Source organism: Montipora foliosa, chromosome 1, assembly GCF_036669935.1.
Source record: "Montipora foliosa isolate CH-2021 chromosome 1, ASM3666993v2, whole genome shotgun sequence".
Classification (NCBI taxonomy): Eukaryota; Metazoa; Cnidaria; class Anthozoa; order Scleractinia; family Acroporidae; genus Montipora; species Montipora foliosa.
The window spans coordinates 69,034,955-69,057,454 of record NC_090869.1 but is presented as its reverse complement, the minus strand read 5'-3'; the positions used below and the strand labels follow the sequence as shown (position 1 = coordinate 69,057,454).

At 39.2% G+C, this 22,500-nt stretch overlaps 2 protein-coding genes across 2 annotated transcripts in view; one reads left to right on the top strand and one right to left on the bottom strand.

Moving 5' to 3' along the window:
- Positions 1-8,077, top strand: part of LOC137972944 (eukaryotic translation initiation factor 4E-like) — an 8,691-nt gene extending 614 nt beyond the window's left edge. The window contains exons 2-8 of the mRNA XM_068819635.1: positions 335-496; positions 1,820-1,836; positions 2,395-2,458; positions 2,956-3,069; positions 3,465-3,604; positions 3,787-3,841; positions 4,886-8,077. Coding sequence (XP_068675736.1) covers positions 335-496; positions 1,820-1,836; positions 2,395-2,458; positions 2,956-3,069; positions 3,465-3,604; positions 3,787-3,841; positions 4,886-4,945 — 612 coding nt within the window. The 3' untranslated portion in view covers positions 4,946-8,077. The remainder of the gene's footprint in view (positions 1-334; positions 497-1,819; positions 1,837-2,394; positions 2,459-2,955; positions 3,070-3,464; positions 3,605-3,786; positions 3,842-4,885) is intronic.
- LOC138006781 (adhesion G-protein coupled receptor D1-like) overlaps positions 7,885-22,500 on the bottom strand; it is a 20,246-nt gene continuing 5,630 nt past the window's right edge. Inside the window, exons 8-21 of the mRNA XM_068853336.1 lie at positions 21,683-21,767; positions 20,792-20,975; positions 19,930-19,973; positions 18,584-18,692; positions 17,529-17,632; positions 16,577-16,679; positions 14,517-14,688; positions 14,001-14,076; positions 13,368-13,434; positions 12,991-13,076; positions 11,783-11,912; positions 10,953-10,994; positions 10,242-10,289; positions 7,885-8,396 (exon numbers count right to left, since the gene is read on the bottom strand). Coding sequence (XP_068709437.1) covers positions 8,364-8,396; positions 10,242-10,289; positions 10,953-10,994; positions 11,783-11,912; positions 12,991-13,076; positions 13,368-13,434; positions 14,001-14,076; positions 14,517-14,688; positions 16,577-16,679; positions 17,529-17,632; positions 18,584-18,692; positions 19,930-19,973; positions 20,792-20,975; positions 21,683-21,767 — 1,283 coding nt within the window. The 3' untranslated portion in view covers positions 7,885-8,363. The remainder of the gene's footprint in view (positions 8,397-10,241; positions 10,290-10,952; positions 10,995-11,782; positions 11,913-12,990; positions 13,077-13,367; positions 13,435-14,000; positions 14,077-14,516; positions 14,689-16,576; positions 16,680-17,528; positions 17,633-18,583; positions 18,693-19,929; positions 19,974-20,791; positions 20,976-21,682; positions 21,768-22,500) is intronic.

Sequence of the window (22,500 nt, the reverse complement as noted above, 5' to 3'; positions counted from 1 at the left end):
AAAAACAGAGGAAGATCAAACCATGCATCTTGATTCCTCTATTCGCACATAATCACAATTCCTTGTGCCTTTGACCACAATCCCTTGCATTTCGAAGAAAAGTGTTTTCTCCCGATTGGAGAGCTGCCTCGTTTGTTCACTTCAGACTCACTTACTGCTGTAGCAATCGGCGGTTCTAATGATGAATTAGCTGGCTGGAGGAATTAAAGGTGATGGTATGGGGATGGTCTTTTTTTTCTAACCATAAATGGTGGAAAGGGAAGATAACTTGTAACATTCTGTGTGACGTGCACACTTTCTAATTAAATGATAATTGACATTTTGTGATTGCCAGGAGAAACCTAAAGATGGACAATCAAGTGACTCTGGGGCCTTAGTTTCTGCACCACCATATGTCAAACATCCTTTGCAAAATAAGTGGGCTCTTTGGTTCTATAAGAATGACAAAACAAAATCATGGAAAGCAAATCTGCGTCTTGTAACTTCTTTTGATACTGTATCCTTTACAGACCAGTGATTTTATCTTATCATGGTTTCTACTCTTGAGAGGTTTCTTAGTTGTTTTTAATCCTGTCCATAAAAAGCCATTTTGATTATTTCATGATCAATGTTAAAATAATTTATGTACATTATTGTATTGTTTTTCTGCCGTAGGAAAATAGCTCCTAGGTTAGGGGAACTTTAATTGTACATAGGAAGGTGCGTGGAAAGTATGTCATTGTGTTCATGCACTTTGCATTCAATATTATAAGGTAGATAGAAATGTTAGAGATAAGACAAGTGTTTAAGAAAATATTTCTAGATTGAAGGCTCCCATTTGTTATGGCTTTAAGAGCAAATGGAAAAATGAAAGCAAAATGCAAGCTATCTTATCTAGTTACTCTAATATATCTTTGTGTTTGAAGTGCATTATGCAGTACTCGAAGGACATATGTATATTCATAGTACCTGCCCATCTGATACAGTTGAAAAGAAGATTTGTATAAGATTTTATTTTGTGAAATGAAGAAGTGATCCTTGTAATTATCTGGACAAATGAAGGAGTGATATTATTGTTGTCTCTTTTACTGTATATAGAACTGAAAAACTCAGGTGGCTTCAGTAGAATTCAAACCTATGACCTCTGCATTGCCAGTGCATTGCTCTACCAACTGAGCTACAAAAGTACTCAAATGAGACACTTGACAAGGCCTTAAATTCTCCAGATAAGTGCCATGATCACTTCTCCATTTCATCCATAACCTGCACTTCAAAATATCAACCTCCTACTACCGGAGTGCAAGAATACAGGCCAAGGTAGTGGCAGTTCAGACCAAGCGCATCGAGGGCTGTGCAAAAATGGCCGAGGGCCAGTATTCCCCGGTATGGTTGTTTATTATATGGCATTGTTTCTTTGAGCGATTGGATACTTCTCTTCTTGGTGAATTTTCGTAATCTTTGTCTTCCATCAGTGAACTTTGAAAGGTAACCTTTCATATGTAAAACTAACAAATTCCGTTTGCTGTAATATTTATTGTACTGTAGTGATGAAAAAATTAAATTCCGCTTTTTGAAAACTTTTTATGTTTTGCTCAACTTGAATTTCCTGGGAGAGAGAATACGGATACGGACCGTTTCCATGGTAATGATTTGTACCGAAAACCGGCCAATGAGACTGCTCCGTTCAGCCTGGGAATTGCTTGTCATATTATAGTACATTTATTTCACTTTGTGTTGCATACAAATTAAATTATTCTTTAGTCTTTTTGGTCTGGTAATTTTTTATGAAGTTTTACTGTCTGAAGCACTCTCCTTGACTTGAGTATTGTACCATCTAAAGGTTGAAGATTTCTGGGGGTAAGTATGCTTGTAGTTATGACAATTAATTATAAATTATCCAAACTTGTTTCTAGATGCAATATTATCCAGAGATTAGAAAATCTGAATAACAGTATAAATGACTGCAGACCATAAAAATATGATAATTTTTAAAGAGGTTTGTGTGTTTGCATGCACAGGTATCCGTATATACCCTTTAAGACATTGTACATATACATTTAAAAGGCTCTCCTTCTCTTGTCTCTATTTAAACATTTCGTATTCATGTTTAGGGTGCATTCGATTGGCCATATTCTGGAATACGAATACATGGAATAGAAGTTAGAAACTCTTCGTCTTTATGGAGATTAATTCACATCAAAATTGTCAAACACCTGCTAAAATGTTATTTTAAGCATATTTGCATTATCCTTGTTGCTTGAAAATGCCTGACATACCACTTTAAATCATCACTCCATGTGTTCTTATTCCGGAATAGGATCAATCGAACGCACCCCATATTTTATTATTGTATTGTTGTATGAGTAAAGTTAAGTTTCCTGACAATTATAATGTGATGCTGTTTTGTCTCATCAGGGTTTATAATCATATTCAGTCAGCTAGCAGGTTACAATCAGGATGCGACTACTCAATGTTCAAGGTACAATTTCAATGCAGTACACACTCCACACTTCTATCTTAAACTACCTCTTGTGAATTGTTAGTTTGTTAGAAAATTTGTCAGATGTCATTGAAGATCATCTGCAAACAAAGGAGATCCCAACTTTGTGCGCTGCAGAATACCCTGATCTATCTCTCTCTTGTGGGAGACAAGTACAAAAAGGTTGGTGCTTTGGTTGGTTGATCTCGCAAATTTCCATGAGGAACAAAACATTGCAATGAAGGAGGTGGAAAGGATTATCAACTATTCTGAGTTGAAAGTTGAGGTTGCAATGAAGTGGGGGTTACTTCTAACCAAGGTTTAAGTCATACCGGTATAGTATTGTAATCAGAGCATTCAGCTCAGTTCTAATGAATTTAAAAAGCTATTTAGGCCAATCAGATATTGACTGCAACATATTGACTGCTGGGAAGGTACTCTCTGTCTGAGGTCCTTGTAGTGACTTTTTACCAAATTTGCCTGTTTTTTTCTGACAGGAAGGAATTGAACCAATGTGGGAAGATGACGGAAATAGAAAAGGTGGACGCTGGCTATTTACCTCACAGAAAAATTTTAGGCAACAAGACCTTGACAGAATATGGCTTGAGACTGTAAGACATTATTTGTTATTATTATTTTCTTTTAATGTTTTCACAATAGTTAAGATAAATTACTTTGGTATAGCCAGGAACTTAAATGGCCTTATAATCAACAGGGAAAAAGAAGACCATGTTAATTTACTTAATTATAAATAATTTTAAGACTTTAGGCACACCAACAACACATACAAACACACCTGTATTCAAGTTGATCAAGGAGATGATTTTCAAATATTTTAAGATGATCATTTTTAACCTCTGGCAAGCCAAGCAGCAATTGCATCATGCTACACTGTTGTAATTATGGGTTCAAGAAATTGTTTGAATCAAGTTGATTAAAAGATACTTGAAAAAGGTACATGATATCCCGGTACATCACACTTATGCATTGGAACATTTCTTTGTAGCTGATGCTGCTTGTTGGTGAATCATTTGGTGAGTATTCTGATAGTGTGTGTGGAGCAGTGGTTCAGATCCGTACCAAGGGAGACAAGCTGGCGATATGGACAAAAAATGCATCAGATGAAAATGCTAACCTCTGTATAGGGTAAGGTGCCTCCTGTGAACAAATAGCTTGGCTTTCATCTGAGTAGAAGGCCTTTCTATTAGATCTGGACGTTAGAGACCAAGAGTGAGTTGGCACGTGGTTGTAATATTTTACAGTCAATCTTCTTCAAAATGATGGTGAGAGATTTCCTTCTAATTTGCTGTTTGTTATTTCTCTTGCAGACGTAAATTTAAGGAACGTCTTAATATTCCAGCCAAGCTATTTATAGGTTACGAGGTTTGTAATTCCTGATGATGTCCTGATAAGAAACTGAAAATGGTTTGAACACAGAAATGACATACTTGAAGTAGTTTGATTGTCCAGAGTGTAGTCCTGATGAGAAGCTGAGGACTGTTGTTTGTGAATCATCAATATTATTGATGTTACATTAGTCAGCCAGACACTTGACTGTGGGGATGACTTCCCTTCGGATTGTAGAAACTTCAGTCAAAAGCAACAGTCCTTCTGAGGAATATAAAAACCTGGATGATCAAATTTCAGCTGGGTAGGAAAAAAATTTAGCAAACTTCCAAAGCAGGTGCCAGAGGTAAATGGTTTTTATGAGAGCTGCATTTTTTTGGTGTAAATGGACTTAAGGTATTATTTCCTTGATACAACCGATGTTCATGCACAGGACATAAAAAAAATGCGGTGTGTGGCTCCAAATGCAGTTTCATGTCATTATATATATTTTTATACTACAACTTCTATTATCCAACACCTTTTCTCCTTAAAATAATTATGTTTTCTGTTTAACCATTACGAGTAAATAACACCATTAAAAAGGGGTGGGAGGGGGGAGGTCACCGTGCTTGTTTCTTTGTAACATGACAACAAATGCGAACGGACTGGTGCGCATTCCAAGAGTGGCTTCCAATGTTATGCGCAGTAGGAGATGCGTGGTGCAAAACAAAGGATCACTTTAAAGCACAACACAAAACGTTGTGAAGAACAGTCCCATGAGCTTTCACATAGCAGCAGTGCCTTTTTTTAAAGGAGCCATGTCTAAGAAATGTATAATGGTGTCCCTAATGGCTCCCTGGCAAATTGACTTTTTAAGTTAAGTTATTAGACCATAACCCCCTTCATTTTTAGAATGATAATTCTTTTCTTTTATTGTAAAGTAATTTATTAGTTATGGGGTACAATAAATGTTTTAGTTTTTGTTTTTCTTCTTATGATACGTTTTATACCCTGTTGTGTAAATGCAACGGTCTTAGCTGTCATCATTTTCCATATTTTTTAAGTAACGATTTGTCTCTCTGGCATCTGTTATTGCAGGCACATGAAGATACCATGAGCAAAACAGGATCTGTGACAAAGTCATTGTTCTCATTATGATCATAAAGAAAACCTTGTTATAGACAATATCAGAAGTTCTGATATTTTAACAAAACTTTAGGATTTTACTATTTAAGGAAAGCTTTATAACTTAGAAAAGTTACAATTTGCTTCCGCAATATGTGTTCCCTGACTGAAGCATATGAAAGTCCAACTGCTGCCGGTTCCTTGGGTATACGACGGTCATGTACATTGATAATTAAGTTAAAAACCTATCAAGTTCATAAATTGCTCAGTTCAAAGAGTATTTTACATGACGTAGTCTTTGTGGGAAAGTTCAAGAACGATTGTCTTTAGAAAAGAGGGCAGTTTTCAATTGAGTGATGTACCCTGTAAAACGAGAACCCAGTGTTCTTTGGTTCAGCACAACTGATCAAGAAAATGAAATGAACTGTTTGTCTGTTATGATTAGCCAAACTACTTTTTATGCAACTGAGTGAAATAAATGCATGCTGCCAGCACCAAGCAAGTCACAATTAACTTTGTTTTAGTGTCTAATAAGAATAATTTGCAGAAGAATGATTAGCCAATCAGCATACAGAATTACCTTCAACATTCAATTGAAGGCTCTCTATCAACAAATTTTAGTGCAATACCCATTTTTGTAAGAATTTGAACTGGTAGTTAGGCTGGAACTTTTAATATTAACCTGGTTACAGCAGGTTTCTCTTTGTGCCACGGTCATTACCCAAAAAAGGAGCATGAGAACATGGGGTAAGAAAAGGATGCAAATATTAAGAATGGTTTGTGTTCAAGGTGTAATTATGCTTCACTTATGCTTAGCGACAACAATATTTGATTATGTTTTTGTCTACACAAACTGTTCTCGTTTCTCATAATGTACCACATGGCTCTTTTTTGGCCCCAAAGTGTCATTTAGTGTTAAAGTAAGAGGGGTATTCCATGATTCTTTGAAAAGTACCGAATACAGAATTGTAATTTAGTCACCTTTATTTTTGGCTGGAGTACACCACTTACACGTAGTGTACTATCCTGGTCCCAGAGGTTTTTCATGATCTGCGAGATATAGCTTCGAAGCGGCGAAGACGAGTCGCTAAGCGGCGAAAAAAGAAAAACCTATGGTTACTTTGGACTTGAATCTCACTTTCATGCAGACGCAAGGATCTTGGTCCCTTTTGTAATTATCAATTTGACGGGTTTGACAGCTGGCGTCTGCATGAAAGTGAGATTCAAGTCCAAATTAACCAAAGGTTTTTTCTATTCTCGCCGCTTCGGGACTCGTCTTCACCGCTCCTTGGCTCTCTCACGGATCAAGAAAAACCTCGGGAGACCAGGGTAGTATGGCACTGGGGTGTTGAGCTTTGTGGAAAATACATGCCATTGTTAGGTTTTAGTATTTAGACTGGCCTGATTCCAATGCGGATTTCAGCCCGGGTTCTGAAAGAAATCCTCTTAAAATGAAAGTGGCAATTACATGGCGATTTTTTCAGCCCGGGCAAATGGGCAAGAAAACCCATGAAATCGCTATCATTTTTTCATCCCAGGCTGAAACAGGAACGTGAGCATGCATATATGCGCATCGATTGTGTTTTCGCATCTCAGTAAATTTTCCCTTGGGTATTTGCGTTTTGCGCCCGTGCTAAAAATTGTGCATGTAATCGCAACACAATTATTTTCAGCCCATGCTGAAACTCACCATGTAATCAGGCCTTTTAAACGTACAGTAGTCTCTTATAATAGAAGTTACAAAATAAGATAGAACCAGCAGCTTTCTTGTCTCTTAATGGTTCACTTGCAGCCAGAGATGATATCCTTCATTGCAGGCAAGCCAAACTGCTGGTGTGGTATGTCTTCAGTGTAGGCAAGCCTAAGGACTTTCAACTGAAACAAAAAGCCTTTGAACCAGTAGAGATATTCATTCTCAGAGAACTAATTTGAGATACGAATATGCCTGTCGTTTCTTTGAAGGACAAATTGAAGTTGTTGTGTCTCCCTTTCTTGCCAAGGTTATAGTATTTGTATTGAATTGTTCTGAATGTAAAAATGTCATGTTTTCGTAGATTTGCAAGTGTAGTTTAGTTTTGGTCAACAGATTGTTGATTCAAGTTGTTTAGTTTAGCTTAATATAATTTGTCTTTACGTTCAAAGTTGTAGGGTACTGGCGTATACATGTTTGATGTACGAACAGTATTAGCACTGACATTAACCCGAGTTTGTTTTCAGTTCTCTCACTTTGCCGAGGGCACACGTTTTAGGGAGAGGGGGGGTGTTTATCTTTAAATGATCGAAAATAGAGAAAGTGATTGAGGACTTAAGGGGCTGTATGCATATCTGTCTTGAAGTTTTTGTGTTTTGGTCAATTTGGTCGAATTTTTGAGTGGCAAAAGACGACTGAAAAGGACTTTTTCAAGTCATTGGAAAAATAAGCAAATGAATTTTTCGTCAGTTCTTTCTTCTGTGTTGTTGTTGGTCTCAACTTTTGGATCTGCCTTTCGACAGTCCATCGCAGAAGTTAAGCGGCTTTTACTGCTCCACATAGACCAATTCGGCTAACGCAATGTTGTACCCAATTCAAATCTCTCGGGGTTAAGGATCTTTGTATGTTGCATTTGCATGATAATGTAGCATTCATATGGAAAGATTTGGAACAAAACGTTTTATTCCCAAAGGATCTGAATTGGGTACAACATTGAGTTAGCCGAATTGGTCTATTGCGGGAGAATGTGTAATGCTTTTTTTCGGCGATATACATACAGAACTTCCAATAAGGCTGACTTAAAAACAACGAGTTTTACTCCCAGTTCCATTTGGGTTATGACTGCATTTTGCTTTTAATAGTCGTGTAAATCTGTGCTGAGCTAAAAAGTTTATTTCATTGGTGAAGTGTTAATCCGTGTGCCGCATATAGTCTACGTACGTAGTGAACATTTACGAAATGATTTTCCTTTAACCTCCTTTAAGACAATTGCTTTTGCAAGTAATTTACGATTAATTTAATTGCATTAACTTAAATCGTTGTTTTATGAGGCCAAGTTAACAATATTTTAAACAAATTATCAAACGTTTCACTGTGAATGCACTTCCAGGAATCAATACATCGGTTTTCCTAAGTACATGTAATTTTCATCACTATCATAGTATTTGCTATTAAACTAACTTATGATGGCGTTAGATTGTGGTACTGTCGATGTTTTCCACTTTATCCCGTACGGACCCGTAAGAATGTAAGGATTTTAGACTCCTTCAGTCCAAAGTAAAGTATTGCTTCTTCCCCTATACATTTTACCAGAAATAAAGAAATGCCAGCTGCAATTTGCGTTTTTTGTGGCTACAAAAGCTACTTTACGGTGGATAGAAACTATCGATTTGTCATGTCAAAGATACGAAAATCACATCACGGAAAATGATCAATACAAATGTCAAAAAATGAAGTCATTGCCCAAAACACTTGCTGTTTTCAAGGATGGTAGACAAACTCGTAGGTTTTGTTCTGTGGAAGAAAAACAATGACAATAACTTCAGTATAACTGCAGCACCTAACGAGGAAAGGTGAATAAAAACAACGTATCAAAAATAAAATAGTGGTATGGTGAGGACCTTTCAAGTTCGTGTTTAATACAGTCAACGTGACCGACAGCTAAACAAAGCATTCGCTTGAGTAGAAGGTCTCGTGCGCTGGGAGTTGTATTTGCCATTGTAGCATCAGTCTGCTAAGTTCAGTATTCTTTTTCGGTTAAAAAAAAAAACAATCTCTTTGTTCCAAACGAGTGCTGCAATATTTGCTATTTTTGTTACCGTATTAATGGCAGTGATGGCTCTTAACAACCAAACTGTTGCTATGGACCCCTTCAAATAATCATTTCTCTTGTCTCTTTAACCCTGCAGTTACCATTTTTTGCCAAAGGTGTTCTACGTAACAAATCTTTGTCTGGTTCGACTCACAACCATATTTGGTAAATCACGTCAGTGACCAAACAGGAAATGCCTAAAAACTCAGCGAGTTAACTATATTTTTTCACAAATTTTTAACGCAACAGTTTGAGAACAGTCTAACACAAAATCTGTAGCATGGATTTTTTTTTAAAAAGTTATTTCTCAAAAATAATTATGACGTCATAAGCCCTCCTTTGATACACTTTTCAAAATATAAGTTCCATTTTTTGTCCAAGTAGAAATTCCATGCTAAAGTTTACTAAAAATGATGGGACGGATCGCATCCGGGGAAAAAAACCGCCTCTTCCTTTCGTTTCCTGAGGGTTTTTACATGTTTCTCACTGAAACGAACGGCAGAGGACTGGGAGTAGTTGCGTATGTGTGATGTCAGATTTCCATTGAAGAAGTTACTTCGCAATTCAAAGAATCATCCATGCAAAATTATTAGGGGGCTCTTGACTTAGAAGCTTCCTTAGCAACCATTGTCTTTCTATAGTTAAGTGGCACCCCCCTTAAGCGACTTGAAAGAAGAAATTGACCCATATCACTCAATGTCCAAACAAAAGATTTTGCACGTCTAGCCTCTTATTCAGTGTGAGGCTAAACGTGCAAAGACAATGCAAAGACAAAGCCTCTATTGCCGACGGACTCACAAATGGCCGCTCAGTGATAAAGGTCAGAATGGAGGCCAATCGTATCCTTGACTTGCAACTGACGTCATCGCGGCCATGTTGGTGTACTGAACAATAGCACATCTCATCACGCTTATGAAACATTCTACCTGACCGAATAAGAAAAGCTTCCTCTATTGTCGTCTTCAATTTACTACGTAAAGTAAATCTAACTGCCGATGCTCAGTACTGCTGCAATCTATGCAGTTTTTAACTTATTCGTACTTCTAGATAGTTAAAGAACTCTAGAACTCATTAGTGCAACTGCCTGCCTTCCTGCCTGCCTTCCTGCCTGCCTGCCTGCAGGCAGGCAGACGAAAACGTCTTTTAAAGTAAAGTAACCATATTTAACGTCGATAACTCGTGACAGTAATTCAACTGACAAACCTGAAAGTCGACGGTGCGCTCATTTTACTCCCCCCTCTCCATCAGTGCTCCGTTTTACGGGTATTTAAAGCTACTTAGCTACACGGAAAGGAAAGAAGTCAAAACAAGGATGCGAGATCCGGGAATCGAACTCAGGACCTCTTGCACTAAGGCCGCGCACTAACCGACTGTGCCATCCTTGCTCCTCCTCCTCCGTTTTTGGATCAATTATTATGCAAAACGCTAGCGACATTTTGCTTTTGTTTTGTACACCGACATGGCCGTCTAATCACGTGAGTGCAAACCAAGAATTGGATGACAAGTCGCTAAGCAGGGCTTTTTTACAATTTTTTCCCATTGTTTACCTTTTCCTTCTCTTCCTCGTCCTTCTTTTGCTTTCGATACTCCCACATCTACAACATTACAAGAGAGACCATTGAACGTTTCTGTATTCCCCAGATTTAAAGAACCATGCCCTCTTCTAGGCGGTGGTCGACTAACAGTAACCTAGTTCTGGATATGAAGGGAAGTATTCGTACAAAAGACGTGAAATCTTGGGAGGTTTTATTTGCCTTCTAAACGCAGACGTAATTTGAGTACATTCGGAAGTAAAGATTGGATTAAATCTAGCGATAACTATACAATACAATACATACTTAATTGACCGCTCCCCATGGGGGCTTTTTAGGGCCAATGAAACAATCAACGAAACAACAGAACACAACAACAACAACTGTTAAGAATCCCAACTGGCCGGAGGCAAACCAGTTGGCTATTTACAAGTGCAGTTGGGAAGTTGAACCAGGGACTACCAGGAACAAATTCAGCGAGTGGTCAGAGCGGGTCTTGAACCCGGGATCTCCCGGCAAGCGCCCTAACCACTGGGCCACACTGCCTCCTATAATTATGATCAAATCACTGATGACCTCAGAGCCTACGTTTCACATTTTACCAGCCTGGACTGTGATCTCTGGGAATGAGCTTTTACGAGCTAATCGTTATAAAAGTTTCATACTTTCCAATAACCCCACGTACAATAAATATGAAAAATTGTAACATCCATTGATTTTACAAACCTCCTTGTTGCGGACGCAATAGAAGAGAAATACCAGTAAGCCCTGGAATTCAATATGAAATGTTACATCAAGTAATGCATCTAACTCTCGATCTTGCATGAAAGAAGCGATAGAAAGGACTCATTTGGAGAATAATATCAAGTGACTTTTCGTTGAGATCGTCAAACGCATTTGTACTACTGGACTACGAGACGATGAGGCTGTAGTCGCCTGAATGTGTACGGGAGAGAAAAGGCGAGAAGGAGAACCTCATATCAGCAGTAATTCCTTGGCACAACCTTGCGCCGTGTGATGAAGCGCTAGAGCAGTAGTCGACAAACACCGCGAGATCAGAAAAGCCCTCATGAATAGCATAATACTCAACCCTGTCGAGACTAAATCAGTCCCCTTTGCCGGTTCGTTCTTCTTCTCTGGATAAAGAGAAAGTGTGACCAACTCTTACTAGTATAAAGGTACTGCGCAAAATTTGTCCTTACAACCGGTGCGTTTTAGTATTTCACTGTTTTGTATGATTTTCGCCCCGAATTTAACAGATAAAAGGTTGCTTTCTTTTGAGACTGCTAGGAAATCTATACTTCTTTCTGGAGCAAACTCTGATTTGCCTGATCTGTAAAACTGGTACATTTTGCAAATCAATATTCTCGCATTTGAACTAGACCAAGCATGGAATTGAGGCTGATTTGGGGATTTCAGTGCATGCGAGAGCGCCAAGCGCATGCGTGTTCAAGTCTCATGTACCATGTACAACATAAATGACATTGAATTGATCCTCTTTGCTAAATTATCATTTTCCCTTAAACTACTAAACAAATTGACTGAGTTTCTCAAACCTGTAGGGTATAAAACACGATAAAGACATAATGGAAGATTTTGTCTTCAGTGTTGTTCACGGCCAGGATTCCAAAGAACCACGTTAACACAATGGCCAGCATCATCACAAGGGAAGTCACCAGGCGATCTCTAAAATAAATAACAGACCATTACAACCCACATTTCAACGATGTTCATATTTTTAATACGAATCACGTTGTTGAGCCCGACGCAAAAATTAGACATCGTTCAAATGTTAGGTTTCACAAACGACACCAATGAGGGGAGCTTTGGATTCAAGTTTCTAAACATTTCAATTCAGAAGCTCATAAACTTGAAGCGTTTCATTCTGGTTCAGAGCTGGGGTTTTTGGAGTTTAAAGAATTCCTTATTTGGATGTAATGTAGCTCGTGCATTTTCCCGCGCATGCAGCATCGATCTTATTTTGTCCATATTTGGGCATAAAATTGGTGTCTCAAAATCCCAAGCTTTGTTCCAAGGAAAAGAGTCGCAAGTTACACGCTTCAAGGTCACGTGTGTTCTGGTCAATTATGATGGTTGAACTTTACATGAAGGGCACTATTACGGGACTACAGTATGTGGAAATGCGAAAGGCTGCAACTTTCCTTAAGGACGGTGCCTGCTATTGTCATTGCGCATACTTTCTGCGCATCTCGAGATACTCGGATTTCCTATGGGTGGTGCATATTAATACAGGGATACTGTTGCACGGTTCAAAACTATGCGGAGAAAGCAGAACTTAGCAAGATCTCTTGTTATCCAAAAAGAAAATTGGGGGTAAACATGCATTTTTCAGAGATAATTAAGCTTCAATTTGGAAAAGAACGCCATACATTGCTTTGTATTTTGAAGCTTTTTACAGATATTGTTAATTAATTATCTTCGCAAAATGCGTGGTTACCCCCAATTTTCTTTTTGGATTTCAATAACACTTGTTAACACTCCTTTTCCCGCATATTCAGTAAACCGCGCAAAAATACCTCTGAATTAGTAGGCACCGCCCTTAAATGTCAAAAACCCAGGTTATTTGTAGACCGTCTAAAAATATTCATGGCTTTCCTTCGTCACTTTGCAAAGGAAAATATCATCCGTGCTCCATGTCTCACTAGCTTGTTCTCAACTTTGGAATGACTTTTCGAGTGATTTGAACGCACTTCTTTGGTTTTTTGATTGATAAGAGCACTCTAGAAAGTGACCCTACACTTACTTTGCCCTCTCCAGTCTTATATCATCTGGGTCATCTTGCCAGGTAATGACTTCTTTCAGGATAAATGCGCGAACGAAAAGATTCAGCTGAAACAATGAATCGTGTCACAAAGATAAATACTTAATGCTATAATAACAAATGAAACCTTATGTTGCCCGGTCAATTGAACGTGGATCACAACATCTTGGTGTTTGTCTTCCATTTCGTTCGTTCTTCGATTCCACTGGGTATATGAAAGCTATAATATGGCGCAGAGATTGCTTGAAGAACCGTCTACTTGTAAATTCTGCCTTTGAATCACATCGGTCTGGGCACAACAAGTCAACCATTGTTCATGGAATCTCCAATAAATTTCATTGGCAAATTCATCTACTTACCACAACGAGAATCAAGACAGGAGCGCCGAAAAACCAAGCCTCATTTCCACGGATAAACATCCAACAACTGCAAAGTTCACAAACAATAGTGCAAACAGTCAACTATGTAAACTTATCAACAGACTTAACTGATTAGAGTGTAATGTGAAGTGCTAAGTTTCCACCCCATATGAACCATGTGAGCGTTAGCCCTACTGATGGAAATGGGCAGAGCAGCGGTGATCTAACCCGAAGGTCGTGGGTTCATTTCCCACCCTGGTCAGAGTTTTTCTCTGTCCTTGTGTGGGCCCCTTTCCATCAGTAGGGCTAACGCTCACATGGTTCATATGGGGTGGAAACTTAGCACTTCACATTACACTCTAATCAGATAAGTCTGTTCATACGTAAGTGCTGCACAGCCAACGTTTGCAAAAACGTGATCCTTCCTTGTATGTAAACTTATCGCCTTATATGGACAAAACAAACTTACAACTCAACAAGTGGGTAAATCGTTTTGCTAAAAGTTATCATTTTCTTCACCTTTAAGGCAGTTAAACCAAGAAAAAATAACTATGTCCTTGTGATCGCCTTGTTTTGATTCTTTGCTTGTCTGTACGTCTGTTTGTTGACAAGTAAGATCACTAATCGACTTACAATTCACTTCTCTCCGGACTGCCAAAGTGAGGATAGCTGAAATCTGCACATGCGCTGGCGAATGCGACTGGGAGACCTGAAGACAAAGATTTAATATTGGACTTCCTGTTTCTCCAATTAAAAAAATAACAACAACAAATGCTGTGACAACCTTTAAGTTTTTTCTTCTGGACGTTTCCAAAAAAAATTACACTCAGTTTCTCCAAGGCTGATAATCGCTTATCTTCGCATTATAGAAGAGTGGCCATTTCAAATCTATTTTACACTTGTAAGGAGCCAATCAGCTGGAGTCTGCATAAGTATTACACCCTTGAGTCAACCGTATGATTGGCTATGGTGAAAACACCCGCTAAAAACCGAGAATTCGCCACTTGGATGAGATAGTCTCGCATGCGCAGTCTTGAATGGACTTCAAAAACACCGATGAAAAAATGTGTAAGTATGTGCATTATCATATGCAACTCCGCAGTATGGAAACATGGTGAGAGACGGGTAAAAAACTTGTTAGACACTTACCCCACCCCACAGAAAAGTAAAAAACAATGGGAACAGTATTCTTCTCGTTGAAAAGAGGTTTCAGGGTTGAGTAATAATGGAGTCCTTCCATGAGTAACCAGCTGAGAGCTGCCAGTTCGAAAAGGTGAACAAATGGACTGACAACTTCACATGTTTTGGGCTTGGAAAAAAACTGTGGAGACATATTAAATGAAAACGTTTTAAAACAATGTGACGAGGAAGAAAGAAGCAAGAACTAGTTACACATAGCTGTTTTATCCCATTATTGTGCTGTAAATACATTTCAACTGCGTGATCCGTGTTAAAACACATTATTATATGGCTAGTGTTTCTGGCCGAGCAGTTAAGTGCTAGGGTATTATTCTCCCGTAATGCCCACGGGGCGATTGTTGATTATGCAAATTAGCCTTGTCTTCTTTAGAACCGTTCTGTTAGCCATATAATAAACAACTTAATAAGCTTGATCGTTTGGTCGTTACAGCAAAATCTCAAACCTCGGCCTAGCTATGTTGACCTCGCTATCGTTCGGTCAATATGGCAAGGCCTCAGTTTGAGATTTTGCTGTAACGACCTCACTCTCGGTTATTAAGTAGTTGAGAATTTTGCTCTCGTATTAAAGGCAAGATCAAGAATTGGTTTTCAGAACATTCAATTTGAGAAAAGCATTTTGTATAATTAACAGAGTTTCTTATTACTAAGGCTCTTGTTTTAAATCGACTTTAAGGTGGGCAGGCACGAGGGGTCATGTTGCAGGGACATGTTGCAACGACATGTTCAAGCGACAAAAAACCTATGTAGTGCAGAGACAAAATCACAACATGTGCACACACATGAAAATGTTGCGGGTACATGTTTTAGGGGTGTGTTGCAGCGACATGTGAACTGATACTATTAGAATTGTGTAACACAAATTTGGGGTTATTTTGTCCCCGCCACGTGTCCCATGAAGTTGAACTTCCCTGCTACATCTCGCCTCAGTGTGCACTACACAAGTTTTTTGTCGCTCCAACATGTCCCTGCAACATGACCCCTCGGGTCTTCCCACCTTTAGAGGGTAGCCCGGAAATCTAGTTTCCCTCTACTAGCATGCTGCTATCCATGCACTTTGCGGCTGGTTGAAAACTTGACCTCAAAAGTTAAAAGAAGCTTGATGATCAGCGAAATATTTATAGCCTTAAAAACTGTCAAAATTATAGTGTAGCAAAAACGCTAATGAGCCCACATAATCACGTTACCTTTGAAAGTTCGAAACCACAATTACGCATTCAATCAGAGTATTATAATACTCGGTTATCAACCTCGTCCCCAGGCCGCTTTTCCCTGGCTTTGGGTGGGACGGGTAAAGGGAAAAGCGCCCTGGGGACGAGGTTGGTTCGGTTATGATTTCTTGGGAGATTGATAAAATACGATGAGTTAATCATGCTATTAGCGCAGCCTGGAATATTTTCAGGCAAAGATTCCTCTATCAGTTTGGCCATCCCTTTTTTTTTTCCTTTAGCGTCGAATGAGTTTCCTGATATTGGGTCGGTCGGTCGGATTGAAAAAAAAAAACTAAAAATAAAAGAAGAACTCTCGGAAATTGGAGGCCTGGTACCCCAGCATCATTGCTGTGGAGCCTGGAAACAACAAGACACGAACCCAAAATCAGTATGGCGGAAAAAGTGGTTGTTGTAATTGTAAAATTAAGACAACATGGGAAAAAGAATCCACCATCGAAATTCTTATGCGACATAAAAATGGTTTAACTAAGTCGTTAATTTTTGTTTTCAGTTTTGAAAATGCCAAAACAATAGGTCGGTCGGACGACGCTAAACGGAGAAAAAAACAGAGGATGGCCTTTGCAGTAGAAAAATCGTGCAGCATGAGAAAAAGACGAGCTAATGGCGTGTGTATACAAGAAAGAGTTGCGATATTTCGCGTGCGTCTCCAATCCACGCCCACACTAGTCATCTGTGATTGAGTTTCCTTTTGTTAACAGACCTTTCATTTGGAAAAAGAGGGGAATAGAGTGGAAAGGAATGACTTAGAGTACTCCCCTTGGAAAAAGACAACTTTCTTACCGGGTTGTCGTCCGTTGGTAGGCCGATAAAGAAAATCAACTGGCTTAGAAGGAGTGAAACATCGATATTGAGAGCAATGCGAATGCTGTCCCACTGATGATAGCTGAAAAGCGAAAAACAACCACTTTTATAAATTAGGTAGTTTGTTTTTATAATTTGCTTTATTTAGGCTTTCATTGATGTCACACAGTTCACAAAAAGGAGCAATTTTGATTTGTTGAAAGTTTTTAAGGTATAATTTTAAGGTACTGGGGGTTGGGGGAAAATGACAATAAGGATTTGAATGGGTTTACTCATAGGAGCCTTGAAATTATAAAGGGGGTAGTTTCTAAAGACACTGTGGTGCTGCGTAGGTGGGGAAGTAGTACACAAAAATTGGTCTTATCAACGGAGTTGATAATGATGAAATGATATAAGAAATGGATCATATATGAACTGCGTCGCACCGGTATCGCAAGGTCACGGGTTTAAATCCCGTTGAAGTCCTGAATTTTTCAGGATTCTCTACGCTATTGCAAAAATTGCGTTCATAACTGCGAGGATCATAGCTTTACTTGATGGAGTTGATAATGTAAATTGACCACCTTACAGGGATTGTAAAGGCTGACGATTCGAGCGTTAGCCCTTCGTCCGAGCGATCGAGGAATTATGAGTTGTGTGTAGTAGAGTAGGAGCTACGCTATTGGTGATAACATGGCAACGTGAAAAATAGGAATACATTAGTTAAATGAAAAGCGTTCATTAATACCGTGGGGATTAAGGGTGCCGATTTGGAAGATAGGGCAATCAGGATTGCCTGATTTGGAATATGGGGCAATCAGGATTGTTATTAGGAAAACTACTTTGGAGAGGAGGGAGTTAAAGCGACAATTTCTTCCTGAATTCGTTAGGTAAAGCTATGGAAGTAAAAAAGTAGAGGGGCTCTTTCATTTGCTGATTTGAATGATCTTACTTGATGACAATGGCTACGATTGCACAAATGAGAAGACCCAGGATTGAAAAAGATCCCATCACAGTAGCCACAGTGACAACCATCTGACGCGCTGAATTATCTGACTGATAACACGCATAAAAACAAAAACAGAAGATTATGAAGAGTACTACAGAAACGTTGAACATTGAAAGCAGGAGTAATTCCACGAGCGTTTTAGGGCATGTTCCAATGGAGGCAGGGAACCACGGGTAGGTGAGGTACCCCGCCTCCCCGTAGTAAAAAACAAGGTAGCCTTTACATGCAATATTAAAAGCCCCGGGGCGCTGGGGTGAGGTTTCCAAATGTTCAAACTAAAGATAAATGCCCTAATGAACAACATAACCCAAGTCAATTGGGGGGGGGGGGGGGTGAGGGGGGAGGGGGGAGGGGGTATCCCACCTTCAGCATTTACTTGGAAAAAACTCACCCCACCTAAGCGTGTTACCCGGCCCGGCTGACCGAATAACGCGCCTCGGTGAAGTACCCCAAAAAGGTACCTCAAAAAAGAGAGATTGTATGGAGAAGTTGTTTAGCCCACCGAGGCGGGGTGCCTCACCTACGCGAGGCCCAACCTCCATGTGAACACGCCCTTAGTTTGACCATAATATTATTTCGCTTCGTGTGATTGACCTCTTTTTAAAATCTGCCAACCAATTAGAAGCAAAAATTATACCCGCATGTTTGTTTTTTTTTCCAATCAAAGGTAGGATCTTCCCAATGAAATGGTCCTTAGAAGTTTAGGAGAACTTATCACAGAAAAGATCTTGGCACCAGGGCCAAGTACAACTTCTTTCATAAAAATTGAATACAGAAAACACAAGCCGCTCAAATCATCCTCCCGCTCCAAGATATCTTTCTCCCTCCTTCAATAGAAACAACTTCTAACATAACGTCGGCCGCAGGCTTATACTTCGAGATCGCACTCGTCTTGTATTATTTCAATAAAAACTGCAATTCTTGGTATAACATAAAAATTGGCCACACCAGCTTTGCTCAACATTAGCTAACATTCTTCAGATTTGAGTCGTTTTTACCTTCTCGGTTACTTTGGATATCAGAGCAAACGTAGATAAATACTTGGTCCTGCATTTAGTTTGTGAGCCATGGGTTTCCTTTACGTCGCAGCCATCTTTAGACCACAAGCTAATAAAAGGCGAGAAGATAATAATCGAAAGCTACTGCCATTGTGAAGATCCTGTACTCTACGAGATATCTCGAGAGTTTCAGAGCTAGATGAGTCTATTTTCAGAGGAACGCTCCTTATTTTTTTTCATTGGTGTTTTTCAAATTATGCAGTGGTTGCTGGGTACATTTAGTGAGGAACACTGTAGATCATGTTACATGGTTGGCTGTAATTTTAATTGGACATACGACACCATCCAGGTGATGTGGTGACGTAATTCGGAGGACTGGGGAGAAACATTTTAACGCCGTATCCCACAACCGCGCGGCTTTATTTTCGAATTTAACATGGCAGAAGCGAGGTTAGATCTCGTCGGGTCTACTTCAATGTTCATTCAGTAACAGGAAATGTGGTAGACACGGAATGATCTGTTGAGTTTTGGCGATGGAAATACTGCAGGGAGTTTGGAAACAACACCTAAGGCCGCCCACGGTTGTGGGATTAAAATTTTTCTTCCCAGTCCTCCAAATTACGTCACCAGTTCACCTGGATATGAGCAAGTGAAATTTGTGCTCCTAGGCGATTCAGTTGGTGTGCAATTATCTCGAGAGCCTATAAGCTATAATATGTAGATTTAGCCAAACCTAAAAGTGGAGCTCACGGGTTATTTGTTCTTACAATTGCAATAAGTTAACCTGGCTTGAGCCTGCAATCCAATCAAAACCCAGTACCTGGTCTTGAGCTCGCAATATGGTCGCGTGATACTGATCACACTGGCATACATGAAGTGATGGACGTACGCACGATGGCACGGTGACCAAAACCAAATAGCCCACTTTCGATATATTAAAAGTCAGTCCTAAACAAAAGGCATCATCTCGAGGCTCTGGGGAATAAATACAAGAATTTGTATGAGTTTATTCCCCAGAGCCTCGGGATGATATTTTTTGTTTAGGACTGCATTTTAATATATCGAAATTGGGCTATTTTATTGCACAGATGGGTTACCATATTTTCTTAGTACCCAGGGTGATCAGAGGGCGGGGCTTCGGAGCAGAGCTCCGCTAAAAAGGCGAGATAGGATAGCTTCCGATTCTCAGAATCAAGTCTCTCGTTTGTTACACCACGTAAAAGCAGATCATTACACCTTCTTTTCATGGCAATACAATAAGAGTAGAGCTTTTGCACAATACTTGTTAAATTCCTGGAATTTGTGACATCAACTTTCTTATTAAGAACAATTTGTCAGAGACGCACCCTTCATCCAAGAAAACACAGGTTGTCTCAAAATGATCCTTAGTCTGCAAAAAAAAACGAAAAGGCAAAATTACATCACATAAAAGGTAAAGACACTTTTCTTTTCGAACGTAAAACGGTCAAGTTAGTTGACGAGAGACCCGCTAAAGAGAAAACACCAGTAAAACTACGGAATACAAGCCCAAGAAATCCTCGCCCGCGCGAGTACGAGTCAAAATGCAAGAAAAATGTATGCAAAGTCCGTGGTTACGTCTCTCTGAAGTTGATACCAATGATAACCGACGGTAATCCCTTTAGTCCCCAGTCTTCCTTCCCCAGACCCCTTTCCCTTTCCCACCCAACCCTTCTTTTATTGATACGTTTCGAGACTATTGAAATCTTTTGCTATAGCTAGTGCAAGGGAAGTGCTCCTAGATTATCGAACTTGTAGGGTCGGAACAGTTGCTACAGAGCTTAGCAGCGAACAAACCAAACCTCGTTTAAAGAAGCAGAAGGGAGAGTAAAGATACGGCAGGGATATGTAAATTTCGTCAAAAATATCATTGGATGTCCCTGAGCTAGAGCGGAAGTAAGTTTCCCTTACTAGTAACGTCCTCAGCTACATGGCGTCATGCAAAAGTGAATGGAACACGATAACACGTTATGGTGCAATAGCACAAGTGAAATGCTTTCGTCTTGGTTCCTTAACGTCAAAAAAGCATAACTGAACTAGTTCACATATCCCAAGAGCTAAACTGGGCACCTCTATATTTGTAGGCCATATTCCCTCTTGGCACTATTAAATCATACACTCGCCTCACCTATCCTAATTAAGCAGCCATTGTTCTATGTTTGAATTAACAGCAAAGGCAAGATATCTTACATGAAGGTGAGCAAGACTTAGCAAGGCTGGTTTTGTGAGAGGCTCTTTCAGCTCTTTTCCGGTTTCATGTTGGATTCTTATGGATAGCAAGTTACTGTTGATTCTCTTCTTGGGGAGCTTTTTACGCGTTTCCAGCTTATCACCAACAACATACAGCTCAGACATCACTGACTGTGCTACACTGCTAAAGAAGATCCAAAAAAATAGATAATACAATAATTTTGGGCGCGCTTGACTGGATATGACTTTTTAAAATTTCCTTTTTTATAAATTGATTTCAATTGTAAAATAACAAATGTAGAAAGAAAAAAATCAAGAAAGATAATACAAAGATAAAAACTGAGTAAGCAAAGACAAAAAACACTTCATATAGATACTGTACGACGCATGCTGCCTATAAGGTCTGTCAGGTAACTGATAGTTCAGGGGCTTTAGTTTTAGTTGCATTTTTCAAGCTTCCATCACACTGCACTTAAATACATTAGAATTCATATTGCTTTGAACCTGGTAGGGGAAGGTAATGATCAATTATATCTTAAATTGATCAATTTGAACTAAGTATTGTTCGTTAGAAAACAAGTTAAAACGTACATTGAACTAGTAGTAAGTCCTCGGCCGTGTTAAAGAAATTATCTTTAGTTTTATTAATCACGTCTCCAAAGAAATCAATAGCCTGTCTATAGGTGTGGTCCTCTCTTACCATACCACATTTGTGTCAGACATGCTTTGTCATTCTTTTTTTCCTTCGGATCTACTTATCTATTACAAATTCTTATTCAGTTTTGTTTTCGTTGAATCGTACGGCCGAAAACGACAAATAAAGCGATTTTTCCTTTCTGCTCAACGTGTTACAATTACTCGGAACCATGATTTTCTATTGTCATAACTTACTCGTCTTCCCAGTCCATCTCGTCTTTGTCCAACCATTTGTCACCGAGTACATTGGGCATTATGGCGACAACATAAATGTACTTTCCTGAGACAAACAAACAAAGTGGCGCCACAAAATAGAACGGAACACGCCTTAATAAATTAAATCTTAAGCACATAGAACAAGCTTATTCGTTCTTTGTTCCCAGTATATGTAATAGATGGTTTTCACTCACGTGACTTGGCAGCCATATTGGTGTATAAAACAATACAAAATGTATGCATGGAACATGCATCAAAATAGAGTTTGGTTCCCAAAGGAGAGAACGTCTATTGTTCTTCTACACCAACATGGCCGCTGTGATGTCACGTGAAAACGATCTATTGTTTATTTATTTGCAAGTTGCTCCGACTCTTTTGTTCAGGAGTCTTCTAAGTATATTATGCTTCCCTATTTGTTTATTTTGGTTCTTTGAACCATATAGTTAATGGAGCGGAATGGTTATGAAACCCGACGAATTTCTTTGTCGTATGTTTTGGTTCTCTTTTTTCGCCTTGACCGTGCACAAAACACAATAGTTGTTTACTCCGTACTGAGGAACTAACCAATAGAAAGTAACGTGTTGGTTACGTAATCATGCATTAGAGTATAAGCGCAAAACAAAAGATTGTGCACGGACTCAACTGATTAGAGTGTAATGTGAAGTGCTAAGTATCTACCCCATATGAACCATGTGAGCGTTAGCCCTATTGATGGAAATGGGCCCACACAAGGACAGAGAAAAACTCTGCCCAGGGTGGGAATTGAACACGGTCGTGCACGGTCGTGGACTTTCTAA